Source organism: Lissotriton helveticus, chromosome 12 (assembly GCF_964261635.1).
Source record: "Lissotriton helveticus chromosome 12, aLisHel1.1, whole genome shotgun sequence".
NCBI lineage: Eukaryota > Metazoa > Chordata > Amphibia > Caudata > Salamandridae > Lissotriton > Lissotriton helveticus.
The window spans coordinates 774,240,001-774,265,729 of NC_136073.1; the positions used below are offsets into that span (position 1 = coordinate 774,240,001).

The 25,729-nt window shown below is 43.9% G+C and overlaps 1 protein-coding gene across 1 annotated transcript in view; it reads right to left on the reverse strand.

Moving 5' to 3' along the window:
• Nucleotides 1–1,706: 1,706 nt before the first annotated feature.
• CHRNB2 (cholinergic receptor nicotinic beta 2 subunit) overlaps nucleotides 1,707–25,729 on the reverse strand; it is a 93,264-nt gene continuing 69,241 nt past the window's right edge. Inside the window, exons 2-5 of the mRNA XM_078671192.1 lie at nucleotides 13,880–13,924; nucleotides 13,133–13,242; nucleotides 10,167–11,142; nucleotides 1,707–3,124 (exon numbers count right to left, since the gene is read on the reverse strand). Of these exons, the coding sequence (XP_078527318.1) occupies nucleotides 2,954–3,124; nucleotides 10,167–11,142; nucleotides 13,133–13,242; nucleotides 13,880–13,924 (1,302 nt within the window). The 3' untranslated portion in view covers nucleotides 1,707–2,953. The remainder of the gene's footprint in view (nucleotides 3,125–10,166; nucleotides 11,143–13,132; nucleotides 13,243–13,879; nucleotides 13,925–25,729) is intronic.

A 25,729-nucleotide genomic window follows, 5' to 3' on the forward strand; every position in this document is an offset into this window, starting at 1 on the left:
TGTCTAATGACTTTTTTCTTTTTTCTTGTCAGACTCTTGAGACAGAAGAGTAGACTATTATCAGGTCTATAAGACTTCAAAGATGTATGAAACCCTTTGCCAGGCTGTGATTGAAGGAAGGTTTTCCAAGCAAATATTCTAGGCTTTTATGGCATTAAAAAGTTTCTGCAACAGAAGGAGATACAGAGAGGATCCTTGCCAAGACCTGAAGTGGATATTATTTTAGACCTAAATACATACATTTTGAGCATGTCTCCTATGTGTAGACATTTACTACAACCCACTGTGCTCCATGGGGTTTAATGCTCAACCAGTATTGAAAAGTAGAAAGCCAGAGATCGTCGAGAGCCACAAGGGCAAATTGTCTCTGTCACCAGTCTAATGTCTCGCTATTTGAGGAGCGAAATATGCTCAACATGAAATAAAGGGTCTTACCACTCCCCGCCCAAGAAGTGGTGACAATTAAAAAGCCAGAGCCTGATGATGATGCGCATTGATCCCCCGGTGGCTCTCTGCATTCCGTGGAGACATTGTTCAGTAATAAATAGGTCTTCCTGGCTAATTCAAACATCTCATAAACTTCGTGGGTGGAGCCACCTTCAGGAACTGAGTGCCAATTCTGCCCTTGCCACTTTCAAGAGCAGATGCGGAGGTCACTCCTTCTCCTACCTGGCGGCAAAGACATGGAATGAGCTACATCTTCCTTCCAAGGGCTCCCCATCCCTTCCAGAGTTCTGAAAGTCCCTGAAGACCTGGCTATTCCGCTAATCAACTGGAACCTGCCAGAACCTGGATACCCTCACGGGCGACAAGCTCCGCTTCACAAATCTACTGATTGATTGAATTACAAACTGATTTAAAGCCCCTCTTGAAGACTAGATGCCACCCATCCAGATGTTGAAGTAGCCTCAGTCTGAATTCCTAGATTCCTATTTTGAAGTGCCGGATTCCCAATACCCAGCCATTAGGAGGGGATCAACCTTGAAGACTAAGATCGCAATAAAACACGCATAAAGAAGTCTCAACTTGAAGGTGAAGATTCCCATAAACTATTTGTTGATAGGAACTATTTTTGAAGTTCAGTATCCCAATATACTGCTTATTAAAGAAGTCCCAGTTTGATGAGAATTATCCCAATAAATCACAAGTTAATGGGGCAAATATTGGCTAATGTTAAAGACCCATCTGCAAGCCAGGGATCCTGAATTGCACACATTAGAGAGTGTTTAAAGTTAAGACCCAATAACTCACAAGTTAAAGTGGATTAATATTAAATGCCTCTCTTGAACACAAGGATCCCAATTTGCACACATTGAAAAGTGTTTAATGTTAAGACCAAGAGTCCAATAAACCACCTTATAACATCCCGCTTTGAAGACCAGTAGCCATATAGCACACATGTTGTTACTTGTCGCTTTGATCATCAGGATTTCAATAATCCTCACTTTAGAAATATTCCTGCTTTAAGACTAATATCCCTATTAAAGACATTAACAGCTCCTTAGCTTAACCCCTTCCGTGCGGCCGCGTTCAGTGGACGTCGCGTGCACTACCTCGGTAGTGCTGCGCACGTCCGCTGAACGTTCCGGCCCCGCCCGCGCAATAGAATGTTCCGCACCAGCGCGGAACGTTTGGCGCAGCGGAGGGGTTAAGTGCGCAATTCCCAAAACAGTATCCTGACAAACATGATGCTAAATAGCTACACTTTGTATACCCCCTGTGTGGAGACACTTTGAGCATCTCCTTTCCAGTGTAACAACTCCTACAGCCCTGCAACCCACTGAACTCCATGGGGTCTAATGCTCACCCAGTGGTGATAAACACAAAGCCAGTGATCACTGAGAACCGCGAGAGCAGGGTACAAATTACTTGGTTCGAATACCAGGGTCCTAATTACCCGCATGGTAATAAACTCAGCTTAAGCATGAGGATCTTAATAAACCATATTTTAAACATAATCCGGTGTGAAGCCCTTTCATCCTCTTAAAGCACACAATGAAAGAGGCTCAGCTTGGATTTAAAAAATGGCCAAATAATAAAATGTGTCTCAGGGAAGACGAAAACGATAATTCTGAATAAAACATTTAAGGGGGTTAGGCTTGAAGACCAAGATCCCACTTGACCCTATTTTGAAAAGAACACAGCGTAAAGTTTAAGATTCTCAACACAAACACATGTCAGTGGTGGCTCTACTTGGAGGCTATGGTTTGACTACCACACGTGGACGATTGTGGACCTTGAGCCCGGGTGTTTCAACAAACCACATGTTGTGTCACTGGCTTGAACCTCAAGATCTCAATGATTGACATATAGGAAGGTGTTCGGTGACAACTCTAGGGACCCCACTATATGCTGTTTTGAAGGTTGCACTTTAGAAAGCCACTGGTGATGGTGACCCACATGTTGAGGGACACAAGAAGCCCAGAATCGCATGAACCACACGTTGAACTGAGTGCCGCCAGAAAGGGAGAGTATGTTAATGATTTGGCACCTCCTAATATATTGAGGTGCTGTTGTCCATTTCCTCACAACACCCTTTCTATCTTCTACCCACTTCATGAACTCCCGGAGGGAGGCTCATCGGAGGGTCATGGCTTGTACCACTTCTGAAGCATGGTCTTCTTCGCTGGAAACAGTAAGAAGGTTACTGAAGAAGAACTTTCATGAACTCTCCTGAGACTTCACATGCAGAGAGCTTCCAAGATGCTTGGAGATATATTTCGAACAGACCAGAGAACCCATCCTGTGTGGGCAATGCGAGCCCCTCATGCCTATCCAAATGAAAGAGATAGACCCCCAGCGCATGATAGGCCTTCGAAACAAGGCCGACATTAATCATGTCCCATCATGTCCTTTGAAGTAGTCTGTCTTCTCAAAATCTTCTCTGGGGCCTTCTCTTCTCACTTGCATTTCAAATAAAGTTCCCATCTCTACCCTTCAAACAAAGTACCAGTTATTTGGCGCTTGGTGCCGAATTATGGAGTTGCATTAGAGTATTAGCCGTGTAGTTCTGGAAGAGTGGCTGCAGAAACATCCCGACTGTGCCAAAAACGCAAACAAAGATGAAAATCCACAGGAAGAGGCGGTCAATCACCATGGCAACGTACTTCCAGTCCTCGCTTACCTGCAAAGGGGTTTTGTGTAGACAAACATACAAAGTTAGTAAATGGAGCAGCATTTACAACATCTCATGAGTAAAAGAACAATCACTTAATATAAGGAGAACTTGGGTAGTCTAACACTAAGACACAAGGAGCTCCGTAGATGTGTAAGCGGACCAGTAACTTTTGTGATTATAGGAAGGCCTGCTTAAGCAAACCTACCTAATATCAACTATATTATTAACTTCCAAAATGTATAAATATTTTTAACTCTCACATAACAACCATCACTTTTAGAGAATTTGAATAAACGCAACTCCCACTTCAGGATTGATATTAATATACTTTCCCTTGATCATTTTATTTATCAATTTGTGGTGGACCATATTTCATAGTGGAGGTGAGCCTTGGTTTGGACCAAAATTCTTTTGTGCTTAAACTTTTAACTATTTATTGTTATTGGCCTTTTCTTTTTAGCGGCTCACTTTTCGCCACTTTGGTATGTTCGCTCTTTCTTTGGTTTTTTCTTCTTTTTCTTTCCCGTTGAGGACTAGCTCAGAGCATTCAAACAATGGCTTTTTCTATGCCTCCTCTTTAGCAGCTGTGAGCATGGGCAGCCCTCTGTCATCCTTACCGACTGTAAACATTGACAGCCGCCCCTCATCCCTTCATGACTGTAAACTTTTGTTCTTCCTTCCTAGCCGCTCAGCAAGTGTAAACCTTGCTGCGCATCCAGTCTTCCTTAGCGAACATAAACACTCACAGCTCCTCGCCCTCCTTAGTGACTGTAAACAGCGACAGCACTCTCCAGCTTCACTAATTATTGTAAACAATGACCGCACTACACATCATCTCTAGTGACCACAAATAACACAATGACAGCACTTTCCATCATTGCGAGTGACTGTAAACATTGATTGCAATCTCCAACATCGCTAACCAGTGTAAGCAGTGACACCACCCCACACAATCTCAAGTGACTGACCATCATGTCTAGTGACTGTAAACAACAGCATCCACAACATCTTCAATTAATGTAAACAATGACTGCATCCACATCTCCAATTAATGTAAACAATGACTGAATTCACAACATCTCCAATTAATGTAAACAATGACAGCTCTGCCTAGTGACTGTAAACAATGACTGCAATCTCAAACCAGTGTAAGCAGTGACACCACTCCACACAATCTCAAGTGACTGACCATCATGTCTAGTGACTGTAAACAACAGCATCCACAACATCTTCGATTAATGTAAACAATGACAGCATCCACAACATCTCCAATTAATGTTAACAATGACAGCTCTGCCCATCATACCTAGTGACTGTAAACACTGAGAGCATCCACATCTCCAATCAATGTAAACAATGACAGCTCTGCCCATCATGCCTAGTGACTGTAAACAATGAAAGCACTCCCCAAATCCAATTAATGTAAACAATGACAGCTTTGCCCATCATGCCTAGTGACTGTAAACAATGAAAGCACTCCCCATCTCCAATTAATGTAAACAATGACAGCTCTGCCCATCATGCCTAGTGACTGTAAACAATGAAAGCACTCCCCATCTCCAATTAATGTAAACAATGACAGCTCTGCCCATCATGCCTAGTGACTGTAAACAATGAAAGCACTCCCCATCTCCAATTAATGTAAACAATGACAGCTCTGCCCATCATACCTAGTGACTGTAAACACTGATAGCATCCACATTTCCAATCAATGTAAACAATGACAGCTCTGCCCATCATGCCTAGTGACTGTAAACAATGAAAGCACTCCCCATCTCCAATTAATGTAAACATTGACAGCTCTGCCCATCATGCCTAGTGATTGTAAACAATGAAAGCGCTCCCCATCTCCAATTAATGTAAACAATGACAGCTCTGCCCATCATGCCTAGTGACTGTAAACAATGAAAGCACTCCCCATCTCCAATTAATGTAAACAATGAAAGCTCTGCCCATCATGTCTACTGACAGTAAATAATGACAGCATCCACAGCATTTTCAATTAATGTATACAATGACAGTAAACAATGACTGCATCCACAACATCTCCAATTAATGTAAACGACAGCTCTGCCCATCATGCCTAGTGACTGTAAACAATGACAGCATCCACAACATGTCCAATTAATGTAAACAATAACTGCTATGCCCATGATACCTACTGACTGTAAACAATGAAAGCATGCACATCTTCAATTAATGTAAACAAAAACTGCTCTGCCCATCATACCTAGGGACTGTAAACAATGACGCCACTCCCCACCTTCTAGACTCTCCATCTTCTCCACTCCCCATCTTCTCTAATGACAATCAATAATGACTGTGCTCCTATTCCTCTTAGCAGATTTGAACACTGATTTTCCTCATTCAGTAGGAGACAGTGGGCCGGAAGGTCCTTATGCCACAAGACCTTATGGACATGGTTTGATTTGATTTAATTAATTTATAAAGTGCCTGAATCACCCCTGAAGGGTTATCCAGAGGTCGGGAGGTAATTGATTCCAGTAGTTGGGAGCTAGGTAGGAAAAGACTTTACCCCAGTACGAGTTTTCCGAAAATGGGGAATGGCAAGAAGGGATTTCTCTCCTGATCGTAAAGATCTACTCAGCTGGTAAGGGATATGTTTTTCTATTCAATAACTGGGTCCTCTAGCATTCAGAGCTTTATGTACTGTACAAGAGATCTTGAACTTAACTCTGTTATGTACGGGGAGCCAGTGCAGTTGGCGCAAAAGGGGGAGAGAAGCCGATCTGGCTGGCATGTTCTGGACTAGTGGGGCGGCAGTGTTCTGCACCACCTGGAGTCTGTTTAATTAGTAATTGTTTGCCACTGCCAGGAGACCATTGTAGTAGTCCAGGCGACTGGTCACCAGTACCCGAACAAGAGTTTTTTTGCATAGAGAGTATGAGGAGATGAAACACTCCACGCAAAAGGCTCATCATATGAAAACAGGTGCCAGTGGTGGACACTACCTGATCTTTCATAGTTAGAGTCCGGTCTAATCGGACACCCAGATTCTTAACCACTGTCTTAGGAACAGGAGCTGTACCCAACTCAAGGGGCCACCACTCTGGAGACCAGAGCAATTGGGCATTTCCAAATAGCATAATCCCCGTCTTACTAGCATTCAGCTGGGGAAAGTGCTTCGTCATCCAATATGAGATAGCTTTCATGCTTTGCGAGAAGCGGGGATAAGTGGTCATAATACTCTTATCAAATGATAAGACAAGCTGCGTATCATCTGCATATGAGATCGGAGTAATAATTTTCGCAAGGGTTGCCACATAAACATTGAACAATGTGGGGCTAAGACAAGAACCCTGTGGCACTCCCTTATTAAGCTCAAAAGTGCGCGAGCGGTAAGGCCCGACACTAACGATCTGCGCGCGTTGAGCTAAAAAGCTCGAAAACCATAGTAGAGCTCGATCACAGATCCCAGTCTCCTCCAATCTTTGGATCAGTGTACGATGGGATGCTGTGTCGAAAGCTGCTGATAAATCCAGCAACACCAACAAAACTGCCTGGTTGCTGTCAATAGAATGTCTGATGTAATCTGTTACTTTCAATGCAGATTCAGTACTGTACATAGGTCTAAAACCAGACTGTGAAGGATCCAGGCATCCAATAGACTATGTATTCTGGTTGTCTGCATAATGTTAATAGGTGCCTCGGCTCATTGTCAGGTCTCCATTGGAGTATTGACCTTACGCGTAAGACTCTCGTGAAGGTCACAGATTTACTTTGTTGTGGCTAGAACCTAATTCCCCTCTCTGCAGAATAAAGCATGTTAGGTTTTATAGCAAACATAACTTTCTACATCCTCTTTATGCCAAGCCCAGGAAAGGTGATACAGAGAAAAACACCCGCTGGCAGGGCAATAAAAGAGGCCTTCATGCTTTGTCAGGCCAGGGAGGATTAGGGGAAATGTAACTTTTTGATGAATTCAGATCTCCTAAATCTAGGGGGCATATTATCAAGAACAGGCGATAAAATTATCGCTGTTTTATCGGCAGGAAACTGCCGCTAAATCGGCGATAATGGGCTTGATAATAGGTCCTTGTGAATGTTAGCCTGGGCTGCTATGGGAATTCACAAGGACCTATTATCAAGCCCATTATCGCCGCTTTAGCTGCAGTTTCCGGCCGATAAAGCGGCGATAATTTTATCACCTCTTCTTGATAATATGCCCCTAGATTCGCTCCTGTTTCTAACATCCTCCCACCAGAACTTCTTCCTCTTCAGCCTGCTTGTTGTAAAGAGAGGTTACATTTTATGGCATTGAAGACGTTGAAGCTACACGGCGACGTGACATATGGGCTTGGCCAGGTACCACAAGCCTTTCAGTTGCATGCAGCAAGGCTGCAAAGAGATTTGGTTTAGAACTTTAAAAATCAGATTGTAGGCCCACCAGAGGTGGTAGGCATGGGAGTAGTGGCTAATAGGTGTGTGCCTAGGCCTTAGTATTACAGTCGTCATTAATTAACATATGATTCTATTCTGTATTCTAGGCACTATGGGCAGTGCGGTTGTTACTCCCAGAAAGACGAGCTTTCACCTCCTAGCTTTCTGCCTCGTATCGTTAGAGAGTTAAAATGTCTTGTAGGTTGTTTCTTCAATAACTATGCTATAGCTGACTTTTATTAAAAACCCAGGGGCATATTTCCAAGGGCCATTATTGCCACTTTAGTGGGACTTTTTCCCGCTAATGCGGCGATAATTTTATCGCCCTATTACCAAGCTGTCGCTAACACCAGTTAGCGACAGCTTGTAGGCGATAGCGGGCATTTAGGGGCCCACTTTGCATGTCAGCGATAATTATCGCTAATGACATGCAAAGTGGGCATGCCAAGATGTTAGCGACTGAAAACAGTCGCTAACACCGCTATCTCCTATTACCTACAAAGGCGCAGTTTTTGAAATATTCGCGCTAAGCGCGAATATCTCCAGAAGCGAACACCTGCCCAGAGCAGTTCTTAGCCATGTTATCCAATGGGAGGTGGATAACATGGCTAAGAGCATTGTCACGATAATGTGTGAATATCGCTGTATTTCCAGCGATATTCACGCATTTCGAATGATTTTTATCGTTTCTGAGATAAACCTTGATGATAGCAAGGTATCTCAGCGATAAAAATCGTCGTAGCGCGGCGATAAAATTATTCCCGCTAACCCTGCTTAGCGATAAATATCGCTATTGCTAGTTAATATGCCCCCCACTGTTTTATTATTGACTAACCTGCCTGTTTCTGGCTCTTTGATAAAAGCGACACAACAATTAGTGTCATTCCAGCTCTCTAGCTTTCTCCAATAAGAGTTATACGGCTGTGCCCTGTTGAAAGGCCACTCCGTCCCAGAGCACCATCACCCCCCCCCCCAAAAAAAGAGATTTGAGACTCTGTATCCTCCCCAAAACGTATTTATTTTAATGTAAGTGCTGATCATTTTCAAAGCAAAAACTCTTTTTGGGCACTCAATTCAATCTATAACACTTCTAGAGAGACTGTGATGTTTTCGAGAGACTTTGGGCCCGATATAAGTCCTGGAGCACAGCCCGTTGTTCTGCGACGGAGTATACATACTGCCAAGATATAAATCAGGCCCCTTGGTCTCACACCATGGCCAGAGTCTCCACCACTAGCCTCATCTCCTTCCTGTCATTCAACAAAAAAGTTAACCTTGCAGTGACATAGTTTAGGGACCGGGATTCCTGCTCTAGATGGCAGTCTATGGTCCCAACTGAAAGGAAAGCAAGCAGCTCCTTTTTTCATGGGTTTCATGGAAGTCCACTTTTTATGCAGTGGCAGCTGATGCATATTGGCAGCTCTCCTGTTTCTGCAACTATTGAGAGAAGATGTTATCCCTTTTATTGTCGTTTTTTTAAAGTCTGCAATCAAGTCTAGGGCCAGTTTTGATTGATTATTTTTATATTTATGTCTTGATTTTAAATTTGTAAACAAGAAATGCAAGTACAATCTTTATGTATTAGGGCTGCTAACGATTATATGTTCTCTGTTTTTTTTATATGATGTATTAATGACTAAATCTGTACAGCAGGGCTGTGTTTTAGTATACTTCTATTGTTTTTAACCCCTTCCATGCTGCCGTTGGCCATTGGCCGACGGCAATGCTACCTCGCTGGTGCTGCCGTCGGCCAATGGCCGACGCGGCCCCGCCCTTTTTGCGGAAGTGCCACACTTCCGCAAAATCGCGGGCGCAGTAGAGGGGTTAATTGTGAAAAACCGAATAGATTTTATATTGAATGGAATTGAATTGACAGTGGTGGGAGGATGGGGGGTGGAGGGGGTGCGGGGAGAAATAACATAAAAAAAGAAAACTTTACTCATGCTGCTTCTACCGCCTCGTGCTTCGGAGCTCCTCTGCTTCCCGGTCCTAGCAGGCACTGGGACAGCAGCAGACTGCATACATGAGAGGAGGGTGGGAGTGGTATGGGCGGGCTGCTTTGACACTCTACTCAGGACAGGGAGTCTGTGCTTTTCTCCAACCCGGCTGTACAATACAACCAGGTTGGAGAAACTTAATTGCACGTCTGTTTGGCCGGCCTAAGACAGCTGGCCAAACAGACATGCACAGTTAGTAGCGCACATCACTCAACCCCCCTCCCATGATCCTGCCCCACACACCCTGGCTCACCCAGCAGCAAAACAATAAAATGATATTGTTTTATTTTTCGGCTGCTGGCTGAGCCAGTGGGGTGACGCTCCTCCGCCATTGTGGAGGAGCTGCCGCTCTTTTTATGTATGTGATTTATTACTGGTAAATTAGCCTGTATCAAAACTCCTAAATTTCACATGAAAGAGAATTAAGGCATAAGGAGATTGAGTGATTTTTTTAATGGCTCACACTGTTCATATAGGGGAGCTGTAATTGCAAATGACATCTCTTGGTTCTATACAATGCAATTTTTGCCACTAGGCTACGTTTGCTCTCTGGATTTTCTAGGTAAGGTTCTCTCCCTCACCCTTCGCATCTCTCAGCGCTGATATAATAGCTGCTAATCTGCCACCCTCAACCCCTCTCTCCGACTTACACTTTGGTCGTCGTCTTCACTCTTCATGTGGTCAGCGATGAAGCGGACCCCTTCTACTGCTTCCTCCAGTCCACAAAAGCACTGTCGTCCTTGCCGAGCTTCTCTTTCCCGGAAGCCATTCACACTTTCCAGCACATCTGCAAACTTGCCGCCATACTTCTTCATGGTGGCTGGGTTGACGAAGCAGGTGCAGGACTTGGCGCCGTCACGGGCGAAGAAGCTGCCACTCGCCCTTTCCTGGGTGTGCCGGCGTTGACGCAGCCGCTGTCGGGCGCAGTTCTGCCTTGGCTGCTTCATGAACAGCAAAGTTGGCAGCTTATCCAGGAAGACCACTTTGACCCATGGCGGCATAGTGTGCGTGGTGGGTGAGCGGTGGTGCACATTAAGGACACATACGCTGGTGACAATGGAGAAGGTTACAAGGACCATGGTGAACATAAGGTATTTACCAACCAGTGGAACATCTAGGGATGTAGGCGGCACGATCTTGGAGATCAGCAGAAGGAAGACAGTTAGTGCTAGAAGGACGGATATGCAGAGAGTCATTTTTTCCCCACAATCTGATGGCAGATAGAAGACCAGTATAGCTAGTGAGGTGATGAGGATGCAGGGAATAATGAGGTTTATTGTGTAAAAGAGGGGCTTCCGTCGGATGATGAAGTCGTAGGTGATGTCCACGTAGGTTGAGTCGTCTGGGTTCTCATTGCGCCTGCCGGGCAGGGCAATGATGTCCCACTCACCACTGGGAGTGAAATCATCCAGACTAGCGACATCGCTCTTCAACACCAGGTCAATCTCGGTGCGGTCATAAGTCCATGAGCGGAATTTCATGGTGCAGTTTTGTTGGTCAAAGGGAAAATGCTTGACCTCGATTTTGCAGGCACTCTTGTAGATAGCGGGCGGGAGCCAAAAGATGCTGCCATCATATGATATAACTGCGTTGGAGAAGAAGGAGACTTCATACATCCCATCGGCACTGGAGAAATACAAATAGAGGTGTCAGAACTACATTTAAATAAAATGGCAAGCACATATTAGCCGGTCACTTACTTTCCGTGCCAAAGGCCCTATTGCATCAAAAAAGTCTGTCCCTGTCAGCAATGAGATTAGTAACTGTGCACCACTCCTGACTGCCACAAGCACAGTGCGGCTTTCAAAGAAAGGTCCCACTCCTTTGTGTAAGTCCTGTCTGTACTTCAAGTTTCAAAGTTAATGGGCTGGTTGTTTGTTACCTGAAATCCAAAATCTGAATTCCTCCCACAGCATGCACTAGGTTCAGGTTTTGTCAATAATTCTTCACCAAACCTGGAAAAATAATTCATTTTGGCATGTAGAATCCCTGTCAGGGAGGCAGAAGAAAACTACTGTGACCAAGGCTATGGTGTTTGCACTTTAATGTTGAATTGCAATGTGCTCAAAGGAGTATAAACTCCCCATACAGGGAGAAGACATACTTGAGTCCTTCTTGGGAAATAACTTACTGAGACTCTAAGTGAAAGGGGTCATCTAACAGTGTAGGCCAGTGACATGCAAACCAGGCTTCTGGTTGTAAATTACTCTGGTTCCCTGCTCCAGTAAGTTTTGTTAGGTCCATGGAAGGTTTTACTTTAATATCCTGTCACTTCTTCCCCATCTTCCTTTCTGACCCTCCACCCTGTCTTCTGCTTTACCTACTGGACTTCTAACTCCTTCCTCTCTTGACCATCAGAAGTTCTACCAGTAGGATCAAAAGGCGTATAGCCTTCTAAGTCCAAGGTTGGAGCAAAACTCTTGTTTTAGTTGGTGAACATAGTCCATAACATCCCTAATGGATTATTGAAATAATGTAGAGGGAAATATTAAAATGGAACATGAGCTGTTGAGAAAAGGTCTAAGTTTGTATCCAGGTGTTTATATGAATGGTCTAAATTAGTATTTTTACATTCCAAGCACATGTATGTTCATAAACACTGTTTCCCTTTTTCAATAACACACATATATCAGAGGCAAAGAAAGTATAGGTCAACAATTTCAATCTTCAAATAAAATTCTTGTCTTGTTTATTCGGATTTCTTCCAAACAGCAAACAACAGCCAACGCGTTTCGTCACTATAGGTAGTAGTCCCGCGACTTTCTCAAGGCTATAAATTCCACTAAAGTGCTTTTCTGCGTGGTGATACTTCCAACCCACACGTGGGTTCTGGTGATGAAACAAAACGCTATATATGCGTTGATCCTCCTTTTATTCTTTCACATGTCTTTATTATTCTTTTCTTTCATTTCAGCTTAAGTGACGCTGCTTAGAGGTTTCCCGTCGCCATCGTATTGCTCGTGTGCACTAAAAGGAGGATCAACGCACATATAGTGTTTTGTTTCATCACCAGAACCCACGTGTGGGTTGGAAGTATCACCGCGCAGAAAAGCACTTTACTGGAATTTATAGCCTTGAGAAAGTCGCGGGACTACTACCTATAGTGACGAAACGCGTTGGCTGTTGTTTGCTGTTTGGAAGAAATCCGAATAAACAAGACAAGAATTTGATTTGAAGATTGAAATTGTTGACCTATACTTTCTTTGCTTATGATATATGTGTATTATTGAAAAAGGGAAACCGTGTTTATGAACATACGAGTGCTTGGAATTTAGAATTTGTGTTGTGAGAGACTTGTCTCTCGGCTTATGGAGTTTTGTGGTTCTCCATTCCTTTGAGCACCGTTAAAGTAATTTGGAGTTATTAATCATATAGTGCGATTCTAAACCCTTGGCGCCCTGAACCTATAAGCACAACCACTCCGCTTTTTGTTTTGCTATAAATTAGTATTTTAGGTCCAAGAGGAGAGGTATCGGGGTTTCTATCGGGCAGCCTGCAAATGTAACCCCGGTCTTCAAGATAAAGTCTAACTACCCTGAAGCTTGTAGACAGGGTTCTAAACATGTGACAGTTTCTCAGCCCAGGAATCAACCCCGGCACCCCTCAAAGCACCTACTTGTTGTAGAGCACCACGTCGGGGAGCCAGATGTGCTTGGACGGAAGTCTGACTTTCTTCATCTGATCGAACTCTTCTGGTTTCCAGGTCAAGCGATAGTCTTCCCATTCCTGCACCAGAAGTAGAACAGTAAAAAAAACATGGAAATGATAATCGGGGAATGACAAGGATGGATGCAAAATCAGAATTGTGAAGGGCGAGGAGAAACTAGGGTCAAATAGGAAAACATAGGAAGGGAGAGAAGAAATGGGTCTACCAGAGGGAAAATTGTGTTGAAGAAAGAGAAATCAGGCTCGAGAACAGAAATGGACCTCCAACAGAAAATGGAACAGGGTGGAATAAGAGAAAATAAGGTGAGAGAGCTGAACCAGAGTTAGGAGTGGAGGAGATGAAGTGGGATGTGAGAGACGAAACTGCGATAGAGATAGGAATTGTGATGTAAAAGACGGACTGTGGAGGGAAGAGGAGAAAGTGAACCGGAGGAGGCAAAGTGAGATGCGGGAGAAGAAACTGGGATTGGGCGGGTAGGAACCAAGGCCTTATGTAAAAGTGCATTTTCCCATCGACCCAGAATGAAAAAAAAACCTTTGACACATCAGGCCTTAAGATCTTGATGTTGAATGTGGGATGGAGGAGAGTACAACTGTGCTTGAAAAGAAAGGAGTATAATCTCACCAGTGACAGGGGAACGATACAAGAGAAACTGTGGTAGCAGAAGAGAGACAATAGATGCACATTTGAACTCACCTGAGTCAACCAGACATTGGTTGTCATTATCTGCTCCCTCTCATGCTGAAAAGAGAAGATAACACTAAGGTCAGTGGATGGATGGACATGTGGTCTGTGGGCTTCAGAGCCCTAACTTTACATTTGTATGTACTAGCTTGCAAGCCCAGCTGTTGCCAGACAATTATATGAGCATCACTAGAGAGGGGCTTTGGCTCTGCCCAGAAGTTGGAATCCAGGAGTACACATTTGAATTTGTCAGAAGTTGTGTGCTTCCACATAAAAGTGCCCTCCATGCAGCTGCGATAATTGTATTTATCCAGCTGCCTATGCACGAACTGTCAGGGGCACACACAACATTGGAATGCTACTAAAGACTCTTAGATAACTAAATAAATGATGTTGTTTTTCTCTTTCAGCAGCACAGATGTGAGGAGGGACATCATTAACATACATGGATTTTTAGGTCTTCCTCGACAGTGCAATGGTCACCTGACCTTTTAACCTACACCAATATTATTCTACAGTTCTTTGCTTCCATACAAATACATATCTATTCCTGTGCTATTTACTCATAATGCTTCCATTACCATACATCATTCCTTTAAAGCCAGACCTATTGGCATTGGCAATGCTTGTTTAGAATGGAGGAGATAGTAACTCTGGGCCTGCCTGTATTGTATAGATATTGAGGGGCTGAATTGCATAATGGCAAGGAGTCCCTTGACCGATACCACTTGTTATGCAATACCATACTTGAGCCATGTGGTCCATCATTAAGCACTGAATGAATGAGCGCTCCATGCAAAAGTAATGTTCCCTCCTCATTTGCTGGAACTTTTATAAAATGTCTAAATAAAGTTGGTGGAAACAGTGAAAAGCCACACAAATGGAGATCTTAATTTATTTAACTCGATGAATTCTAGGTGGTCTGGGGACCACAGAACCTTTTTGGGGGGTACGAAGGGGCAAGGGGAGTATATTTCCCTTTTCCCAGTGGATCCATTTATGCCCAGCGCTCTATGGGAAAGCCAGTTGAAAATGATATTGGCATGTTGAACAACTTGTTACTTTCACCTCACCGGCGAGTAGACATTTTCTTTCGCAAATCCACCTTAGATGCTCCGATCATAAATGGGGACAGCAAAATGTAGCGGCCACTGGTGACCACTTCATGAAGGACTTAAGGAGTCTGTGGTGCCTGAGCAATGTACTGAGTAAGTTACATGGGGACTAGATATCTTCACGCGATCTGGAGGAGGGAATAGTCAGACACTCTGGAAGCATTAGCTAATCAGAGAGTGTGGTACCACAAAAGCCCTTTTAGGAAGCATTCTGATCTATTCTAGTAAATGACTTTAGGTTGGTGGAGAAGATGAGAGTGGTTTCACCAAATCCCTGTGAGGATCCAGTCAGTAGTAACTTCTGTGTCTCTGTGTTGATGTGCAGCGTACTGGGTATCGTGCATGTTTACTAAACAAATTATTCACAGTTGTAAATGAGTCCTTTGCCATGTGAAGCTACTGGTATAGGATGTACGTCGCTACAACGCATGCTTTTACAACGCATGCCTTTACGACGCAACTTTTACAACGCAAGTCGTTACAACGACTTGCGTTGGGGGGCGCTGGATAGTGAATAGTTTAATTTACTATTCCAACTCCAGTCCCCGTGGATAGTAGGGAAGGTGTTGGATAGTAAATTAAAACTATTCCCTATCCTAGAGTGCCCCCCAGCGCAAGTCGTTGTAATGACTTGCGTTGTAATGGTTGCGTCGTAAAGGTACTGCGTTGTAAAAGTTGCGTTGTAAACGCTGTTCCCCACTGGTATATGTTAGCCAAGCAACTATTATGCAGAATGCTATACCCATCAATTCTTATTGTATACATTTGATGATCCCCAAATGCATATCAACAATACGAATATTACCGAAGAAAGGTATTTGTGTTTAAGCTTTTAGTAAATTCCATTTGCACAGCAATGTTAGTTAGTGTGGGCAGTGAAGATGAGAAGAAAGTGATATGTAATGTATATGAGGAAGGTGTGGTGAGGTTGAGGAAACAATACCAATTAAAATGTAATGTCATTATTGAGAGATATACATTTTAGATCAGGATACAAACTCATTACAAAACCGTGAAAAGAGTACACCATAATTGGGAGAGTTTCCCTAACCTTTAGAGGTTTAGCATCTTTAGCATTTTTAAGAACTAACATTTATTTCCTGATTAAATTGTTACTCCTTTTTTGGGCGAGTTGCACTGTCCTGGTGAGATTTATCTTCAGAATTCTACATTTGTTGCTGATTATGCATTTTGCTTTCCTCATCTGTGGCCCCAAGTAGTATCGCGAGGGTTTGCCGGACAAGTTTTAGGTGATCCAGGTGATGAGCATGGTTGGAGATCAGCATTTGGATAAAACTGGCTCCACTGTGTGTGCGCGTGCAATTGATGCACGCGGTGGGTGCACCAGCGCTGTGCCAAAAGCAAGCCCGCCCCAACCATGCAAGGGGTCTGCAACACTCCAAGTACACCGACTTATTTCGAGGAGGACCTAGTGAAATAGGATCATGTAAAAGTCTCCGTAGCCCAATCACTGCTTAATCTCATAGACTAGTTATGTATTAATATTCACAGCCACATATCCTGACCAATGGCTCCACCAAGCCAGCATTTAACTTGAATAGCGATAGTATTGGAAGCGGGGCCTGGTAGGTTTAAATGCACCTTTCTCAACACGTGCTCATTGCCGAAACATAGCATCGAAATATGTGAGTTTATTGATCAGGGCAATCTAGTTCTTCTATTATCGTCTGAAAATAGGGTAAAGAATAGCCCAACCCCATATAGTATTGCTATCCTTCCTGAGGGTTATAACATCTTGTATGGAACGAGTACAGGTTCAAAGGGTGAGATCTGGCATCTATTTGGAGGGATCCTTTAAGAGTGGTCGAACACCCTGACTTAAAATGTGACCTTGCAGAATGCCCTTACTTCTCATTTGGCAAGAATAACTTATTTTGTACCGTTATTTTAATGGACTGTCCTCCTAAACATGGTAATATGTTTTTAGCTGTGTTTGGGGAGCTGATTGCTTACAGCATGCTGAACTACTCTTGTGTTTTAGTTGCTGGGCATTTTAAACTCTGAATGAATGCCATGGCAGAAAACGTGCCTGCCCAAGAGTTTGTTGATTCCAAGTTGTCCTTTAACTTAAGTAGACATGTTTGGACCCGAACGCATGTTAAGGGTCTTTATCAGGAGTATGTTTGGATACTTGACCTTGGTATTATGGACCTAATCATTGTCTTTTGTGTCTGGTTAGATAATTTCCAGATTAGATGGTGTATTCCACTGGAGCCTGCTGAATCTTACTCCTCTAGCGTTCGACTGCTCCCGAGAAAGAAGTGGAAAGCCTCCCGGCTAGTACAAATAATGAAGTCCCTGAAATCAGAAAATATTACGATCCCGACTTCAGTTGAAGTTCTGAGAGAGATTTTTTGCTCCGGACTACAGATAGCAATCGATGTCCATGTGCAGTGGAGTAGTCCGCCCCTCTACTAATGGAGACCCAAACTCCATGGTCTACGGCGGAACTGAGATCGGCCAAGACGGAACTGAGTCCTGCAGCACCCTGTTGAATGAGATGAGCTGGCCTAGAGGTGTTTCGAGCAAAGCAGAAACACTGTAAATGTTGAATCTTCTCGGCTAAACAAGCTTTTTCTTCCAATCAGATCATGAAAGCTAAGTGTCCGAACAAGGGTCTTTTCCCAGTGGTGAACGAGTTGACTGACACGATGAGCATAGTTTCTAGGGCAGGGGTCTCCAACCTTTTCTGTACTGAGGGCTACTTATGTTCAATAAAACGCATTGACCTCTGCTAATATTATTAGTGCTGTATAATTTAATTTTTTTATTTGGAAAATAATTCAACCAAGCAAAAGCTTTCTAATTTAATAAGCTGGACTCCACACGGGTGAGCTATTCAGAAGGTAGCTGGGGAGCTACAGAAGCTCACAAGCTATGGATGGAGACACCTGATGTACGGTGACTCTTTCACAGAATTTACGTGATCAGTACTTATCAATCCCTGTCCTTTTTTATGGTTTGGCTAGCCTGTGCAGCCTCTCCCAAGGAAGGGCCTTAGTGCCACCCACATGTTGGGAGCCAAGAGTACATGTTTTGATTGGGCAAAAGTGGTGTGATTCCACAAAAAAGAGCTTTCCCTCCACACAGCTGTGATTTTGTTTTTTTATCCAGCTGCTTGAGGTTGAACTTTGTAATAATATTGAAGTGTCTTAGATAACTAGATAATTGATTGTGTTTTTCTCTGGCAGCAGCAGAGTTGGGAGGAGGGCAGTGATTATCCCACATAGATTTTTACGTCTGGCTTGACAGTGCGTTCATAAGCTGGACCTATTGGCATTACTAATGCTTGTTCAAAGATTTTTCAGAGAATATCGCTTTGAGGTGATTAAAGTTGTGTAAATGTAGTGTGTTAAGTCAGTTTAATAAAAAACTAAATTATATATAAATAATGGGCAAGGCAAGGGTGAGCAATTAAACACACCCCTGCCCTTGGCCATGGTGTTTACACTCACCGCATCCAAACTTGGGCAATGCAGCAATGTAGGAAATATGCCCTTGCATATAGCAGGTGGGGGGGGTTAAAAATTATTTCAACACCTGATCTTTAACAAGGGGCTGGTGTTAAGACCGGCTGCTCTGCCACCCAAATTGCAATAATGAATACAGAGGTGGGGCAGCGCTGTTTGCTGCCCCCCCCCCATCGTCTTTGTCCTCAATATTTCCCAAAATATGGAAGTTGTGACAGGTGTCCTGTACCCCAGTGCCCCACTGACCATTGTGAGCTTGACACCAGGGAAGCTGCAATCTATTGTTGTTGGTTTTTTTTAGCCTGAAAACAATTAGAATGCAACTTAACACTCTGGTCACTATCTTTGTCTCTGCCATTAGAAGACCCTTAAAAAATCCTAAAAAGCTAAGGTTGATGAGAGTTTGCGTGTGATATCCGCTGCAGCTCAGAACCGAAAAAGACATAAAATGCCATGTAATAGTAAAAACTCTAACCACAGTCATCACGCCTACTGTCTTAAATCTGCTTAAATCCCACCCCTGCAGACAATTTCCAGCATCAAACAGTTCTACACAATCACGTAACCTTAACTCCTACACCGGTCTCTTGTCCACTTGTCCATCCACCCCTGGAAGGGCTGGTTTAGGGGAGGTATGGAAAGACCTTAGCCTGGTATGGTATCAGAACATACATTTTAAATATTATATTACCAAAATATTGTAGCCAGAATAATGATATCATGGAGGTAAGTATATAGAGGTAAGTATAGATTTACTGTACCTTTTCCACATATATGTATCTACATAATGCATATATCAAGTCACACAGATATAGAGTTAAGAATAGTAAATCTGTTCTTTCATGATAGTTTGGTGATGCATATTGTAGCAGGATATTTTTGTCCTCAATATTCTGGCATACAAAACCTTAGCTACTACCCTTGCCATCCTCCCTCAACCTTAACTCCCGCTTACAGCATCACTTGTAGGAGGCGAAGACGGTCTTATGTTGGGCATGGGTTATTACAGGGGTGGGAGTTTAGTTGACTCAAGACAGCCAGTGCTGATTTTAGGGCTGTATGACCTGGGTGAATATGTGACGTTACAACACGATCTAAATGATCGTGGTACGTTACATCTCCGTTTTTACAGCGCAAGTCGTTACAACGACTTGCGCTGGGGGGCGCTGGACTTAGAAATAGTATGATTTACTATTTTAACACCAGTCTACGTACAGTAGGGAAGGTGTTGGAATAGTAAATCATACTATTCCTTAGGTTAGAGAGCCATCCAGCGCAAGTCGTTGTAACGACCTGCTTTGTAATACCCGCGATGTAAAGGCATTGCGATGCAATGCCCACATGGTAATGGATGTTTCCTGACCAGGGCTGCTGCACTGGACGGGACTCTCAGAGAACTTCTTAGAGGCATTTGGGTTACAAGCGAGACAAACACAGTCTGCAGAGACTTTTGTGTGCGCCTAGCATTTTCAGAGAGCATTACCAACAGCAAGATAACTCTGATGGTTACTCCACTAGATGAAGAGATCAGGTGTTTGTTTAGTCACAATTTTGACTCCTCATAGAGTAGCAAAGAGGGTTAAAGTACCTGTTGCATAGCACAACGTGTAACATGCAGACATCAGATTTCTATTTTATGTAGATAGCTCAGTGGGTTACTGCATTTGTAACAGATCTTTTCATAAGTTGCAATCCTTTTAATATAACACAGTGAGCTATGACCTCATGCAAACTGTAAGGCTTAGATTTAGAACCTTATTGATTTTCGCAATTTTGTGTTATTCTATGGTTGTTAAAAAGTGATACTTTGGGTTATAATAAATTCTTATTAGAACAGACAACCCCACCCACTGTTAATTTTTTAACCCTGGGTGTGGGGGCGGATAACCTAAGGGACACTTCTTACTGGACCTATCCTTGGTGGCCTCAGACCTTGGGTGCTCTTCCCACCCCATTTCCTAAAGGGAGAAACCTCGGAGTAATTTTTGACTGCAAGCTCACTTTTACGAAACAGACTAATAAACTGATCTCTAGCTGCTTTTACCAGCTGATAGCATTGAGGAAAATTCTGCCTTTATTCCATTTGAGTTAGAGAAAACAATCATCTCCCTAGTCTTATCTCCCTAATCATCTCCCTGGCTTCCAGTGAAGAGCAGGGTCGAGTTTAAGGCCCTCTGCACTTGCCATCGAATTCTTAATGGGAGGGCACCAGCACCCCTCCAGAGTCTGGTTTCCAGATACGAACCTATGCGAGCTCTGCACTCCTCCCATGGTGGCCTATTAATGGTCCCTAGGACAAGAAAGGCTCGCATGGGAGGCAAATCCTTTCGCTACTTGGTGGCGAAAGGTTGGAACGCCTTACCTCTGGACCTTCGCCTGGAATCGTCTGAAGCCGGCTTCAGGAAGAAGCTAAAAACACATCTCTACACACGGTAACTCGAGCTGACTCTGCGGCCTGCTTGCATGAGTTTTTTCTGTCTTAGCGCGGGGACACGCCATATGAGCGTAACTGGGCGCTTTATAAAACTCCCTTATTATTATTATTATTATTATTATCAAGATTAGAGTGCTGTAACACCCTTTATCTGGGCATGCAGCAAGGATCTCTTTAAAAACTGCAGAGTGCAGAATGCAGCTGAACAGCTCATTAAAAATATCTGGAAATGACAGTCTCAAAGGCTCTTGAGGTGCATCACTGGCTCACAATAAAAAAGGGAGTGGCTTTCAAGGAGCTGTGTACAGTGCACAGAACGCTCCACCCCACTGGTCCTGACTACCTAAAGAACAAATTCTCTTGGTACGCTCCTGGAAGGTGCCCGAGGTCAGCACCTTCCAAAACAGTCAGGTTACCCGGAATCCATACTGCCTTGTGGGGTGGCAGAAGCTTTATATACTCCACCTGCAAGCTCTGGAATCGGTTGTCCGGGCACTTTAGAGGCCAGTCAAATCTGAAGACTTTCGGAAAACTCCCACGGGCCATGCACGCAACCTAGGATTCGTCCTCGACTCCTCCCTCTCCATGTCAAAAAGGATCAACGCCATCTCCTCCTCCTGCTACAACACCCTCTGCATGCTTCGCAGGATCTACAAGTGGATCCCGACGAAACAAGAAGAACAGTAACCTAAGCCCTCGTCAGCAGCAGGCCGGACTACGGCAACGCACTCTACGCAGGAATCCCGGCCAAACACCTGCGACGATTACAACGCATCCAAAACGCCTCCGCCAGACTGATTCTCAACATCCCCCGCCGCAGCCACATCACCCCTCACCTAAGAGACCTGCACTGGCTCCCCGTCAACAAGAGGATCACCTTCAAGCTTCTCACCCACGCACACAAGGCAATCCACAACACCGGACCAGCCTACCTGAAGAACAGACTCAACTTCTACACCCCCGCCCGCCAGCTCCGCTCCTCCAGCGCATCCAACGAACAACCTCCGGCGGCAGATCCTTCTCCTTCCTCGCCACCAAAACCTGGAACACCCTCCCCACCCATCTGCGGCAGACCCAAGACCTGCTCACCTTCAGAAGGCTCCTCAAGACCTGGCTCTTCGAGCAGTAGCAGCACCCCCCCAACGCCTTGAGACCCTCATGGGTAAGTAGCGCGCTTTACAAGTTGATTGATTGATTGATTGATTGATTGATTGAAAACATGGTTATTTCAGTGCCCTATGTAGTCGTGGGTATTCTTATCAGGTGTAGTATTTTCTTTTCCTTGCAGACGCTAGCATCAAGGTGCCCTCGGGCATTAGATGTGCGTTACAAAACAAATTATATTACTCCATAACAACCATCATTTTGTGATGATCCAGCCACACTCTCCCCGCGCAACTCCAACAAAGGTGCCACACAATATCCGAGTGCTCATCAGGTGTTTATTTTTCATTTAACAGCAACACCCAACACAGGACGCCAACGCGTTTCGGCTTACGCCTTCAACCGGGCAACCCCATGACCCACAACCGCTGTGTTTAACCCCTTGGGCGCGGCCGCGATTTTGCAACTGTGCTGCACTTCTAAAGAGTGGGCGGGATCATGACGACCCCCCAGCCGTCATCAGCACACGCCCACCGTGTTGCATCACGGACGGGGCCGTCATCAGCATGGAAGGGGTTAAAAAGACTGTCACATGCTCTTTGCTCATTTCCTGTCAACAACATCTAGACTGCCTACTTCCCCATTGTGTCTCACGGCTTCAGCCACATAGGAGTTACTTTTGATTATATGCAGTAACATGTTTCCCAAATTCAACCACATTTTCAAGTATGATTTTTCAGCTATAATTATCACTTTATGTATGGATCCAATATGAAACTCTTCAGCCAAGAATTTATTATCAAGTACTAATACACAACCAATCCAATACCTGCCATACCTGCACAGGTCAGCAACTAATCTACATTGCACATCTCCTAGAGCGCCATGTTTCTTCAATACAGCACTATAGCATATATATTGTTAAAACACATTGTTAAATCGCAAATGCCAATGTATTATTTTCAGTGTTTCTATTATAAATAACCAGTGCATTTATGTTATTTCACAATAAAGTTCAAATGCAGCCAATATGCATCGATTTCTACATGAGATCATCTGAATAGCCAATACCCATTATGATTGTGTCCCAATAGAATTGCACGAGACACATAAAGTGCAGATACATACCTCTAGACAATTTCCCACGGGTATCAGCCATCCCCCAACTAAAGTGCGAGTGCTTGTTAAGGACTATTATTTCTATGCTCTCATTTCTGCCACCTAAAGTGCAAATGCATGTTCACAAGCACCAACTCGAAAGCATCAAGTATGTCCAGTGTAAAGTGCAATTGCTATTTATAAACAACTCACTCTATCTATTCTGCCTGACTGCTTCTAAGGTGCAAGTGCATGTTGGTAAACATACTTTTCAAGTCCTAAAGTGGAAATGCTACTTTTAAGGATTTGCATATGTAATCTTATCATTCTCTATATGCATATAAAGTGCAAATGCATAAACATGGACAGTTTCCCAAACAGTTTCTATTATGTGCAGATTACAGTGCTGATGTAGTATGTCAACAATTGCAACTGCAGTCCAACTTCCCTTGCAGTACATCCCCTGTTATTCAACCATGTACTCTGTAGTAATCATATGGGGACCACCTAACCATAATTTTCAGTATGGTTCCATTCCAAATAAATTCTCATGTATCCCTCTGCATGCAACCTGGCACTGTAGATTGACCCCCTGTGCCTTCTATTTTTTGTCAAGATTCTGTGACAAAGGCTAATACCTTTCCCTTTCTACATTCTCTCAAGTGCAAGTGCTGTGCAGTACATCACGTCAGAATATACAGATAAAAAACCCATTTCCTGTTCAGCATATATCTAAGCTCTTACATTCTAGAGGGTCTGGCAATATGCTATCAATAAAACTCAAAAGACACACAACTGATGGACGGGCTGGACTGTTCCCATTGGGCGCAGGGTCAAAACTGATTTGCATAAGGCTGCGTCCAAACTGGAATGGCATGGTGAGCAAAAAAACAATTTGTTTAGGCTCAGATCTCTGTACTGGGGTGAATGTATGACATTGTTCTGCATTCTGTCCATCAAATGTTCTTTTTGCATTTGTCACCCCGAGTGGGAGAGGTATGCCCAGACGAGGTCCTGTGCTCTCCATGCCACTAGAGTCAAGCTATCCTAGCTGATGAGGGCAGAAAGCCCGAAACCGGTCCTAGGATGCTTGTTTCCAGTTCAGGGAGAACCAGACCTGGCAGTTCGGGCTGGACTGTTCCAATTAGGCGCAGAGTCAAGACTGATTTGCATATGGCTGGGTCCAAACTGGAATGGCGTGGTGAGCAAAAAAATGATGGATTTAGGCCTAGATCTCTGTACTGGGATGAATTTATGACATTGTTCTGCATTCTGTCCATCAATTGTTCTTTTTGCATTTGTCACCCCGAGTGGGACGGGTATGCCCAGACGTGGGTCCCATGCTCACCATGCCACTGGAGTCAAGCTATTCTAGCTGATGAGGGCTGAAAGCCCGAAACCGGTCCTAGGCTGCTTGTTTCCAGTTCAGGGAGGACCTGGCCTGGCAGTTTGGGCTGGACTGTTCCCATTGGGTACAGGGTCAAGACTGATTTGCATATGGTTGGGTCCAAACTGGAATGGCATGGTGAGCAAAAAAACAATGGATTTAGCCCCAGATATCTGTACTGGGGTGAATGTATGACATTGTTTTGCATTCTGTCCATCAATTGTTGTTTTACCTGACTGATCATGAATTGACATGCAGCTCTGCATCAAGGTTATGCCCACACAGTTTTTCAGTGCCCAAGAGAATGGTCGTCCTCAGTTCGCACTGACGTAGTTCCAATTTGCTATTGCCTCTGCGCTGGTGGACCTTAATGTGCTTTATACCGTAATATCACAAGGATGTTATATTGCCATTGTGCACTTCCCAAAAATGCTTTGCCATGGGGAAGGCTCGATCTTGATGTTTTATAGGGCTGATGTGCAGCAGAATCCTTGGTCTCAGCCTGTTAATGGTACTGCCAACATAACACATTCCACAACCACATTCCAAAACATAGTCCACGAACTCCGTCTCACCTATGATATTTTCCCTGATCTTGCATGACCTGCCTTCAGATGTCTTGTAACCTGCACAGTTAGTTTCAAATTTGCCGGCCTTGCAGGTGGCACATTTCTTAAAATTCCTACTTGTCAGCCAGTCTGGCTCTTGGTAGAACATGGATCTTGTCAACATATCACCTAATGATGGTGCCTTGTGCTATGTAATCCGGGGATGCAGACCTATGATAGCTTTGAAATGTTCATCATGTTGTAAAATATGCCATGTTATGCCTGATCAAGGACCTAATGGACCCATATTCCAGGGTGTAGCCCATAAAATATCTCCTGGTCCTGTTTACATGTGTCCCCTGGTGTGGATTTAGCCTGAGTGTGAGACCACTGCAAAAAAAGGCTATACAGGACCCTACAACCCTGTCCAATTTACGGCCCATTTCTCTTCCCGCCATTTGTAAAATCACTGAAACATTTGCCAATAAACAACTGACAGCATTTTTGGACGAAAATGACATCCTGCACCCATGTCAAGCAGGTTTCAGGACCCACCATTCCACCGAATCTGCACTTTTGTCATCCACCGAAACCATTCGTGCTGCACTGGATCAGGGAAAGATGGCTGTCCTGATCCTGTTAGATCTCTCTGCAGCATTCGTCAAGGTTTCCCATGCTATCCTTT